General features: G+C 38.1%; 2 protein-coding genes across 2 annotated transcripts; one reads left to right on the forward strand and one right to left on the reverse strand.

Annotated features, from left to right (window-relative positions):
- Positions 1–1561: 1561 nt before the first annotated feature.
- LOC108996815 (thymidine kinase a-like) lies at positions 1562–9437 on the forward strand. The gene is made up of 4 exons (XM_018972835.2): positions 1562–1983; positions 7201–7345; positions 8117–8238; positions 8946–9437. The coding sequence occupies exons 1-4, from the start codon at positions 1661–1663 to the stop codon at positions 9199–9201; spliced, it is 846 nt and encodes a 281-aa protein (XP_018828380.1). The 5' UTR covers positions 1562–1660; the 3' UTR covers positions 9202–9437.
- A 680-nt stretch (positions 9438–10117) lies between these two features.
- Positions 10118–11614, reverse strand: LOC108996787 (probable serine/threonine-protein kinase WNK11). Its single transcript, XM_018972798.2, has one exon. It carries the CDS (start codon positions 11117–11119, stop codon positions 10241–10243), a length of 879 nt encoding a protein of 292 aa, XP_018828343.1. The 5' UTR covers positions 11120–11614; the 3' UTR covers positions 10118–10240.
- Positions 11615–11985: the final 371 nt, after the last annotated feature.

Below are 11985 nucleotides of genomic sequence, written 5' to 3' on the forward strand. Positions count from 1 at the left end.
ATGTGACACTTAAAACACAACAACATTGAAACCTCACATCTATTGCTATCGTACAATTACGCATAAAGATAGGTTGTAAACTTGCACTGTTCTTGGCTCAAAAGAATAGACTCGGCTCCTCCGCTATCTAGTCTAAATGATATGTGTAAAAAATACATAAAAATGATTGTATGTAGCAGAATTCATATAAAAAATACCTGTCTGATTAAACAAACACTGTTAAAGCTAAATTAAGAAATTTACCAAATGTGTTGTAGAAAGTTGTCAAAATAAGAAAACGTATTAATTGCGAGATCTAAGAGTCTGTAGTTAAAACTTACAAATAGGGAAGTATTGGTGTGATTTAATCAAACTTGATCATTCAATTAATAAATACTGTCTCGAATGGGGGCAAAAAAGAGGACATGGCTGTGGCAGTCTGTATAGAAGGGATGTGGGGGGGGTCAATCTAGGTGAACTCATACACACCATTTCGAGGGCAAACACAGGAACAATTTCAAATAATTAAATTAAATATCAATCGTGACCACACCACAACAGCTTTCAGGTTCCATTCTCGTACCATATTTTGGTCGAGAAGGGCTATATCTACACGTAACTCTTATAAAAAGTAATTTTAATTAATATAATATATTAGATTTATTTAATAATATATATATCTAACAAATTACATTAAACTTATAAATTTCATTAGTAAAACTTATGCATAGATCAGACATTTATTTTTCTTGTTTGATTTGTTTTTAGTTCTACTGAGTCTGAGACTAATCTTTGTGATTGTTGGTTAAAATATAAGGAAGAAAGAAAAAAGAAAAGTCAGGAAATAAACACGTGGTGTTGAACAATCAGATAGCCTACTTGGCAAGGTATGGAGGGACGGTCCAGATCATCTCTACTACAAATACAGACAGCAAGCGTACATACTAACTGATATTGTCTTAGAGCATTGGCATTGGCTTCATCAAAGTCATCTTCAAAATTTGATGAAAATTACATGTTTTGCATAAATCTAAAACTTCCTTAGCCAAAACTCCACATTGGATTAGTCATTTGATTCATCAAAATAATAATATAATATTATTTTTTTAATAATATTATTTTTTAATTTTTTGGAACTACACTAATCATATGTTAATTAATAATTTAATTTATATTTAAATTATTGTTTCCCAACTAATTTTTTTCCTCAACTTAATTATCCAACAAATACATTTTTTCAATCAATTTTTTCTTGAAATAGAAAATCAGTTAGAAAAATCATTAATTCTTATTCAAATAGAAATTTAAAATATATAAAAAAAAATCATTCGGTTACACTTTACTCCAATGACAAATGGGAGGAAGAGTGTCAAGTCATTTTACTCCAATGGCATTCAACTTGCAAGATTAAAACACAATAAAAAATACATTTGCTTGATGAATAGTAACACTTCAAATTTGAAGGATACTATGAATTTACTGTAGCTCACAACTTCCCATCTATCCTTTTGATGAATCCAATGCAGCTAGATTTTGATCAAATTCATCAAATTTTACATTTGGCTAGGCTTTTGATGAAGCCAATGCCAATGCTCTTATTGATTTGTAATAGTAGAAGCATAAACCCCTAGAAACCTCTTCAGGCTCTTCCGTCTCTCTTCCTCCATATGCAGCAAAATACATGTTTGCTGTTTCAGTAATGAAGTGCTTCCTAACCCCAACGTTCTCAGCCATCCCCAAACCCACTCCTCTTGCACTATTCTCGTTCGCCTCCAAATCCCATCCATGCAACAGCACAACTTTCCGACACCCCAGTTTTCTCCCTCTAAAATCCGCGATATTTTCACCCAAATCCGCATTTCTTTCAATCCAAAATCGTGGCATGCACGTGGAGGTGGCTCCGCCGTCGTCGACCGGTGAGATTCACGTGATCGTTGGCCCGATGTTCTCCGGAAAAACCACCTCGCTTCTTCGCAGGATTCAGTCTGAGAGCAGCAATGGCAGGTTTTGGACCTTTTTTTATACCGGTTTCTGTGTTAAATGCTGAATTTTATAGCTTCATTTTTCGTGGGTTGTTTATCAAATGTTGCTCTTCTCGGTGGGTGGTGTTTGTGTTTGTGTCAAAGATGAGATATCTAAGTTCAATATTGGATTGGGTAATTTAAATATTTCACCATCTGAGGGAAAATTTTACATATTTATATGCATATCGTGGTATGTATCATCATTATTGTAAATCTCATTGTTTAAGGGGTTGCCATCTGTTTATTATTCTTTGCAACAGAAAAGGAGTAGACTTTGGCAATGTACTTGCTCACTTTATATATTGTGCCGTACAAAGGTTATCTTCAATTGGATAAAAAAATAAAGGGTCTTTTTGTCTTGGGAAGATTGAAGGAATCTGTCAGGCTTTTGTGGACTCCTAGAGTGCGAGTGGAGCCAGAGACCTATGCTCTGTTGCAGGAGTTCATATTTAGGAAGGAGTATAAGAAGGGGAGAAGATAATGCGTGTGCAAATGGTTGTTGTTAGGTATTCTCCTTGAGAATATTTGAAGTTTATGGAAGGGGTGGCCATGCTTTGCAAATCAAATTTGTTTTGTAATTGGTGAGCAATCGAATAAGTTTTTGGCGGGACATGTGGTGTGGAGATCAAACTTTGGAAAGGGCTTTTCCGGCTCTATATCGTATTGCAGTTAATAAGGAGGCGTCAGTAGCGGAAGTGCTACTATTTTCTCATGGCTCGTATCAGTGGAACATTCTCTTTAGTAGGGATTTACATGACTGAGAATTATCTATTGTTGCAGATTTTTTCAGTTTACTATATTCTACAAGGACCCCTATAGCACAACGTGATCGTTTGAAATGGAGATCTAACAATCACAAGTTATGCACAGTGAAGGCGTATTATAACATCTTGACATCTCAAGATAATACTCCGTTTCCCTGGAAGAATATTTGGAGGTCTCGTGTGCCTTCTAGAGTAGCCTTTTTTGTTTGGAGTGCCGCCCTTGAGAAGATATTGACCACGGATAACTTGAGAAAGAAATGATGTGTAGTCATGGAGTGGTGCTACATGTGTAGAAAGAATGGAGAATCGGTGAACTATCTCTTACTACATTGTGAGGTAGCAAGGGCATTGTGAGATGAGATTTTTCAAAGGGTTGATTTAGCTTGGGTTATGCCTATGAGGGTGGTGGACCTGTTGGGTTGTTGGAGGAAGATGCAAGGTTGTCATCAAGTGGCAATGGTGTGGAAGATGATTCCGTCGTGCATCATGTGGTGTATTTGGACGGAAAGGAATGCGCACTGCTTTGAAGATAAGGAACGCACACTGGCCGAGTTGAAGAAATATTTGTTCCACACATTATTGTCTTGGCTTTCCGCCATTGTATTGCAAGGGGGCAATGTTCATGATTTTTTGTCTTTAATTTATCGCACGTAGAATGTATTTAGGTGTTCTTCCGTATACTTCCTGTGTACATGGGCTATGCTTATTTCATTCATATATATAATATTGATCTTTTACTTATAAAAAAAAAAAAAGAATATTTGAAGACTAATATGTGAAATCAGAGGACCTAGTAACTGCTCACGTGCTGTCTTGTAAATTGCTGGAGACAAGCTTGGTCTCTTAGAATGCAATGATTGCAGGGTATGTGCAAAGAGGGCTTGAAGAAGGGATCCATCTTGCAAGATGAGATCGACTGGTTTTATGCCAGACCAATATACCTTTGCATCAGTCGTCAAAGCCTGAGCCACTTTGGCAATGCTGGATCATGGGAAGCAGGCTCACGTATTATGATAAAGCGCCGAATGGGGAATTGTTGCTGTCAATGGTGTTTTCATGGACATGTACTTAAATGCAATAGTTTATGTTATGGAAATCAAATAATTGACAAGTATTTAACTAGGAATCTTGTTACATTGACTGCCTTCAGTTCTGATTATGGCCAGCATCAAAGAGTTGTAGAGATTTTGGAATTCTATTGTTTTTTCAGCAGATCGCATTAGGTATATGAATTTTTTTCTAAACTCACCTTGTAAAGGGCATTCAGTGATGTGGGGTGCTTTGCTTGGGGCTTGTAGGATTCATGGAGGCTGGACTTGTTTAAGCTTGCAGCAAAGAATTTTTTTTGGATTAGAACCAGGAAGTCCTGGAAAGTATGTGGTTTTGGCTAATGCTTATGGCACCTCTGGGTTGCGGGACTGTGCTGCAGAGTTTAGGACCGTGATTAGGGAATCAAGGGTCATAAAGGAGCCCTGTGATAGCAGGATAGAAATTCGAAATGGGACGCAATTTTTCTTTAAATCTCCTAAACAATCTCCAGAGTTATACAAGATGATTAGGGGAATGACTTTAATTTTAAAGGACACAGACTATGTTCCTGATTCAAGTGAGGAAAAGGAGCATTTTTCAAGTGCAGTTCTATCTCTTGCAAAGCATGACTATTTGAGGGATATAGAAGCTGTACGCCTAAAACCTTTGGGTTTTCTTTCTGAAAGATAAAGAATCAAACGATCCTTTAACAGGCAAGGCAGGACTGTAAAAAGCTGTTTGATGTGTGCCAAAGAAAATTGGTTTCTTCCAATTTATGAGCACGTGTACAGAAACAATTCAGCTAAAATGTTTGCAAGTTCAAGTATATATGTCAACCTGCTTACAGCACAATAATGGATACAATTGGAGTTCTATGAAATTTTTAAGTTTTGTTAGACACTCCTTCCCATGATAGCTGTGGTATCTAATAAAGATATATTGTGTAGAGTCACTCCTTGTGGGCTCCATATTATTTAGGAGTCATTCAAGGATACACTTTCTCAGTTAAAAGATTCTGATTGCTAGAGGCATGGTAAGCAACAAGTTGAAGCATTCTCAGATCTTTGACTCATTTTTTCTAATTGTCTCCAACTATAGATCACAAGTTAAAAGCAAGAGAGATGGAAATGAGTTTTTTTTTTTTATAAGTAAGAAGTAAGTTTTATTGATATGAATGAAAATAGGTATGGCCCATGTACACACATGGAGTATACAGAAGAAATGCCTAAATACATTCTAAAAGCTCTAAGTTAAAGAAAAGAAATCATGCACATTGTTTCCATTAAGCACAATGGCTGAAAACCATAGGAGTAAAGTGTGTAGAAAAAAATTCTGAAGTTCTGCCATTGTTCGCTCCCTATCTTCAAAGCACCCGCATTCCTTTCCGTCCAAATACATCACATAATGCACAACGGGATCCTCTTCCATGCTGCTGCCACCTGGGGACAACCTTGGATACCCTTCCAGCAAGCAAGCAGATCAGCCACCTTTGACGGCATAACCCAAGTAACATCTTGTGATACCCAATATGATATGGATAATGGTAGGTGGTGTATGGAATCTCATATTGATTGGGAATGAGAAATTCTTACTCTTTATAAGGTTCTTATGGGACTCCAATTGTATCATTGACTAGTCCTTTTGGAGTATAGACCATGTGGTTTGGGTCTTCTATTAGGGCGTTACAAATGGTATCAGAGACTCCCAACTAAAAATGTGGGATTTGAGCCATGCCACCTACAATGGACAGGCCCACCTACAATGGACAGGCCCAACGAGGACGTCGGGAATTTAAGGGGGGTAGATTGTGATATCCCATATAATATGGATAAGGGTAAGTGGTGTATGAGATCCCACATTACTCGAGAAGAAGAAGTTCTTACTCTTTATAAGGTTCCAATGGGGCTCCAATTGTATCATTGACTAGTCCTTTTGAAATATAGGCCATGTGGTTTGGACCTTCCATTAGGGCGTTACAAATCCACTCTACTAAATATCCCATTCCACAACGCTCGTCACCTCACAATGCAATAATAGATGGTCCATTGATTCTCCATTTTTTTGCATAGATGACACCAATCCATCACAATGAGTCTCCTCTTCTTTAAGTTGTCCGTGGTTAGAATATTCCCAAGAGCAGCAGTCCACACAAAGAAAGCCACTTTGGAAGGTACGCGAGACCTCCAAATGCTTTTCCACAAGAAAGATACATTATCTTGTGAAACCAATATTTTATAATATGCCTTGATTGTGAACTTCTTGCTGCCACTGTACCTCCATTGAATCCTATCACCCTGTGTCATTATACTTCTTGAGGAGTATATCAAGTTGAAAAATTCTAAAACGGTAGACAATTCCCAGTCATGGTTTTCCCAAGTGAATAGGATATTCCACTGATGAGAACCATAGGTAAACACAAGCAAATCCACCACCAAAGCCTCCCTCTTAACTGCAATACTATAGAGAGCTGGGAAGGCCCTCTCCAAAGAGGACTCTCCACACCAAACATCCTGCCAAAACCTGATTCTAGTGCTCTGTCCAACCACGAAATGGATATTGTTTTCGAAACATTGCTAGCCCCCCCTAGTATAGCCATTCCCCACCACACCCCCCCCCCCTCTCCCCGGGCCCCCAACTACATTGGTCCAATGACTCCCTCTCCAAGTGATACCTCCATAGCCATTTCTCCAATAACGCTTTATTGAAGGTCTTCAAATTGCGCACACCCAATCCTCCACTCAAGATTGGAGAGCAAACTTTATTCCAATTAACAAGATGGAATTCATTTTCCTCCCCCAGACCACTCCATAGGAAAGTCCGAAATAACTTCTTGATCCTATTTGTCACCCCAACAGGCAACGGAAATTGATATAATAAATAGGTCGGGAGATTAGATAAAGTGGAAATGAGTTTGCGATCCCATTTCTTATTCTAAGCCTTTAAACTCGGGCCCTTTCATATTATGCTGCTTGATTTAAGATGAAGATAATGCTTCAGGGCCAGAATCTTGAGCCTGATATTATTTTCTTGAGCACCTTAGGATCTTATGTAGATAATGGAATTATATTTTTGAGAGTTAGAGAGAGATCAGTATTCTATTTGGCAGGCATTCCACATATTCTGTAACACTTGGGATTTGAACAAATACGCAACTGTGGGAGCTATTATAGTCATAGCTCGTAGGTGCTATTGTTACTTCAAGAGATATTTAAAGAACGTGAAGCATCCCATTGCACAATGATGGGAACTTGACAAACGCCAAAAGTTCTGTTGACATAACATTACCCTACTTCTTGATGCTAATTTTCAAGTATTTTTAGAATTGTCCTATTTGTATAAAAAAAAAAAAAATAGTATTTTTCTTATGATTTCCTTACTCACCTTTTATGCTGCCTGTTGTGCAGAAGTGTGGCTTTAATAAAATCAAATAAGGATACGAGATATGGATTGGATGCAATTGTGACACATGATGGGGTGAAACTGCCATGTTGGGCCTTAGCAGATTTATCATCATTCAGACAAAAGTTTGGTCCTGACGCATATGATCAGGTACTTTAATGCCACAATTTGGTGAAACTACATATAAGGAGAAAGTGTACTATATTAAATAATTGTACAGAATTGTTAGCTTGATTGGTATGACATACTGTTTTTGTTTTAGGCCTCGTTTGAATTCAAAACCCACCTCAACTCATCTCAACTTATCTCATCTCATCTCATCATTACAACTTTCTCAAATTCCCACACAAAATATAATAAACAATTCAACTTTTTTAAATCCCAAAACAACATTCTCAAATTCTCATACAAAATATGATAAACAATTCAACTTTTATTTTACTATTCACAAACCATTTCAACTCATCTCTGAATCCAAACTACTCCTTAGTTAATAATGTTATTAATGGAAAACTATGAGGGTACTGCCAAGTACACAGAGAGTATACAAAAGATACACCCAATTAACAAAAGAAACAAGAACAATAAAGTCCTGAAAACTAAAAATGGTGGGAACATGAGCATTCATCCAAACACATGTTTTTGGTTTGAAGAAAAAAGCATTCATCCAAAGATAAAGAGAAAGGTTTGAAATGAAGTTATTGCGGTTTTTAATACGTGTTCTGTCTCAACGTGTTAGTGATTTGTGTGGCCTAGTATTATCTCAATTTGAAATGACATAGCTGTGTGCAATCGTCCACAGATCATGAGCCTTCGTCTTGACCTCAAGGGGTTTCTTGTTTAGATTATTGCAATTAACTTTCATCAGTCTTTCATGTACTCTAGGAGTGATACTTTATCATTGCATGTATATGGTGACAGTTAGATGTGATTGGTATTGATGAAGCTCAATTCTTTGAGGACCTTTATGACTTCTGCCGTGTAGCTGCTGATCGTGATGGAAAAACAGTAATAGTTGCTGGACTAGATGGTGACTATTTGAGGTATGATTTAAATAGGCCCCCCATTAACATAAAGAAGTTTTTATGTTCGTTACTTTTTTGCATTTATTTCCAAGTACAAGCTACCAACTGTAAGGATGCTGTTGTGTGTATGACTGGAATGGATGAAATGGATTGAACAGAACGTAAATAAAAAGGGAAAAGGAAATGTGGACAAGCTGTTTGATAAAAGGCACTGAGAAAATCAGTCAGCCATTAGGGTGCTTCGAGGGATCCCTTAACCTCCAAAAAGAAGAACAATTCTGCAAATGCATTTTCAGATGATTCCCTATGCGTACCACTACGGGTTACATAACTCTGTAGCCTAACAAACTCATCTCCTAAGCTGCTTACATGTGTACTTTATTCTAACAGAAAGTAAATACAAAGCATTTGAAAAAGGGTAATGAAAGACATTAAACGGCATTCCTGCAACCTATACTAAACGGCAAGTCTTCTTCCCAAACGGTGTGTTCCGAGTCTTGTAGCAAACGGTGCGTATCGAGTTCCTCATATCTTCACTTCACTTCAGTTCCACTTCAGTTTCCCAAAGTCCCGAATCTTCTTCCCCTTACACAGAGTCATCCCTTCGTCTTCCTCTATCTCTTCCCTAAGGAACCCTAACACCAACATTCATACGATTTTTTTGTTTTCATGTAAATTACATTGCTTGAAACTTCTTTGATGGTGAATGAATATATTGTTGGCAGGAGGAGCTTTGGTTCTGTGTTAGATATAATTCCCCTTGCTGATTCTGTGACCAAATTAACTGCTCGTTGTGAACTTTGTCAAAAACGTGCTTTCTTCACCTTAAGGAAAACAGAGGAGAAACAGACAGAACTGATTGGCGGGGCTGATGTCTACATGCCTGTTTGTCGACAGCATTATGTTAGTGGACAAGTAGTCATCGAAGCTGCAAGGACCGTGCTGGAATCTCGGAAAGATGATTGCGTCTCTCTTGCGTAGTGCAAACTACTTAGTAGGAATCGGGATTTCCTAATATGCTCTCGCAAGTAGTCTTCACAATTTGTTAGACCCTGGAACTACATTGGCGTTAAGAACGTTATTTCTTAGGCACATACTATGGATGTACATATGTTTAAATCTATTCATGTGGAGAATGTTTGATTGAAACTTCAACTACCATCAATAGACGTTCTGGGAAATTGAAGATTCTGGTGAATGTGGATTTCAAACGATCAGGTTTTATTTCACATTCATGTTTAAGTTCTTCTTTTTCTTTTCTTTTTTTTTTGTCTTTTTTTATGATATTAATCAATGTTACAGTTCATACTTCTGTTCCAGATTGCTTCAAGACCTTGTGAGGATTTCCACTTTCCGGCCTTCGCTTGTGCATCACCAATTCAAACTAAAAAGATAGCCAGTCCATCTTCAATCAGTACCCACCAACAGCTTGCCTTACCACCCTCTCCAAGTCCCCTTCAACCTCTTTCCCTTCAGACCCCGACATCCATCAATAAACATATATTGAAAAGAGAGAGTTCTTGTGAAATTAAAGTTGAGATCCATCACATAATAAGTTCCTCATAATCATTGGAACTATATATAATATTCTAATTATATAAGTTAGATCATTCAATATCTGTTGGTCCTAAAAAATGAGAGTGCCTTTGAGAGATGGAGTTTTATGAGCTCATGCAAAACTTTCAGTCTGTCTATGAAATTCACGTTTTCTTTTATAAAAGAACTATAGATTAAGGTTTTGGTGACAACTGGTTAAGCGCCTGATCATTAAATATGTTCGGTTCTTCACTGCATATCCGACCAATAACCAACCAATTACATTCTGCAATAAGTGAAACGTTTCATAGATTTCGCAATTGAAATCTAGCAGAGCTGTGCTTTGCAACAGGAATTATATATTACGTACAGAGACCATCAAACTTTAATTTATTATTAATTAAATATGAACATGAAGGGAACGGCTACAAAGTCTGACTATACTGTACACTTTGAAAGCAAAAATCTAAAGCTAATTATATCATTAGTTTTCTTCATCATCAAGTCCAGCAAAGAAGGGATCCTCGAGGAGTTCAGAGGCAGATGGCCTCTCAGACTGTGGCGCAAGGCACTTCTCAACGAACCCTTTCACGTCCAAATCTCTAACCTTGTTCATTGCCCTAGGCTTCACCCCAGAAGTCACCTTCTTGTATATCTTGGCCACACAGTCGCATTCACTGTACGGGATTTCCATTGTCACCAACTCGAGCACACACATCCCAAACGCGTATATATCCACCTTCTCCGTGTAATTCTCATCGTAAATCTCCGGTGCCATGAACTCCGGCGTACCGAGAATGGAATGTGCCATATGGTCCTTCCCCGTCGCTGCTGCTAACCCCAAATCTCCAATCTTCACCTCCCCATTATTGCCGTTGATAAAAACATTACTGCAATTGAGATCTCTGTGAATTATGCATGGCTCATGCAAATGGAGATACTCCAAACCCCTCAGAATCTGTCTTGACCACTTCTTCAGGGCCATGATCGAGACGTTCGGATGTTTCCTCCTATACTCCCTCAGATTTCCGGATGTACAAAACTCGGTAATGAAGTTCAACGTTTTGTGCTCTTGATCGATCCATGAACTGAACAATGTGATAATGTTGTCGTTCTTCAAAGTTCTCAGGAAAACAACCTCCTTGCGTATCCTGTCCAACATCGCCTTGTCATCCAAGAACCTTATCAACAAAACCTGGTTCCAAGCCACCTCTCTTCCCTCTTCTTGATCGAAAGCTCGATACACCTTCTTCACCGCTCCGGCACCGAGCAAGTCCCCGTATCTCCCGTACCGTCCCGTTGAATCAACCTCCACGAACGGCTCGGCGTCTTTGTCGGACGGATCTGATCTAACGTACGGCATGTTTGATGAGAAAAAACTCGACCCACCGTCAAGCCCAAGAAAACAAACAACAAGAAGAAAACATACAAGGCAAGAAATCTTATGTGTTTAAGAATGGAGGAGATCGAAAACGAGGAAAGGGAATATGTGTGAGTCTGATGATCGCGAGTATTAAATGAACACTGAGGCAGAACAAATCACTAAGAAGTAAGCAGTGCGAGCTTCCTTCAGATACAGACGGTGACAAAACATGTTTACGAGATCGATCAATGAGAGAACGAAGAGATCAAGCGAAAGAATGAACAAAAGACCAGAATAAACAATGGAGATTGAAGCTTTTAGGAAGAAGATCTAAAGGCTCGTGAATATGTATATATACACACACACACAAACACACCAGTTCTAGTAGGAAAAGAATTAGGGTTAATAAATCAAGGATTTCCTTTTTGAGAAATCTACTAATTCGTTATTGGTGAAGATCCGAAATCTAATTTGATTCAGATGGAAAGATTGAATAATAATTAGAATTCGAGAAGGGAAATTAAGGCTTAATGGGGGGAGTGGGTGGATAATATTGGACAGTTGGGAGGATCTGCTAAACTTAAGCAATAGAATCTGACTTAAGATTTGAATACGTTCTAACTTATCGTATGATATATCTTATCATGATCATGATGATCTTCGATCCTTACTTAGAGGGATTGATTTTGCAGGTATGTATAGAATTTGTTATAATGATCGATCTGGCTGGCATGCATATATTGAACGTAATTCAAATGTATCTGTAGTACGTACTTCGTTCGATCGCCTGATCATGTACGTACGCGTGGTACTATGCATGCCATTTGGAGATTAATCCTTCTACGCGTGGTAATATATATATATAT

The sequence above is a fragment of the Juglans regia genome, chromosome 3, assembly GCF_001411555.2.
Source record: "Juglans regia cultivar Chandler chromosome 3, Walnut 2.0, whole genome shotgun sequence".
NCBI classification, from domain to species: Eukaryota; Viridiplantae; Streptophyta; class Magnoliopsida; order Fagales; family Juglandaceae; genus Juglans; species Juglans regia.

Excerpts from the sequence above, each read along its gene's own strand:
- LOC108996787 (XM_018972798.2), bottom strand. The coding sequence starts at position 11,119 with ATGCCGTACGTTAGATCAGATCCGTCCGACAAAGACGCCGAGCCGTTC.
- LOC108996815 (XM_018972835.2), top strand. The coding sequence starts at position 1,661 with ATGTTTGCTGTTTCAGTAATGAAGTGCTTCCTAACCCCAACGTTCTCA. Across the intron at positions 7,346-8,116 it reads GTCCTGACGCATATGATCAG|TTAGATGTGATTGGTATTGA; the intron begins GTACTTTAATGC and ends ATATGGTGACAG. Across the intron at positions 8,239-8,945 it reads CTAGATGGTGACTATTTGAG|GAGGAGCTTTGGTTCTGTGT; the intron begins GTATGATTTAAA and ends TATTGTTGGCAG.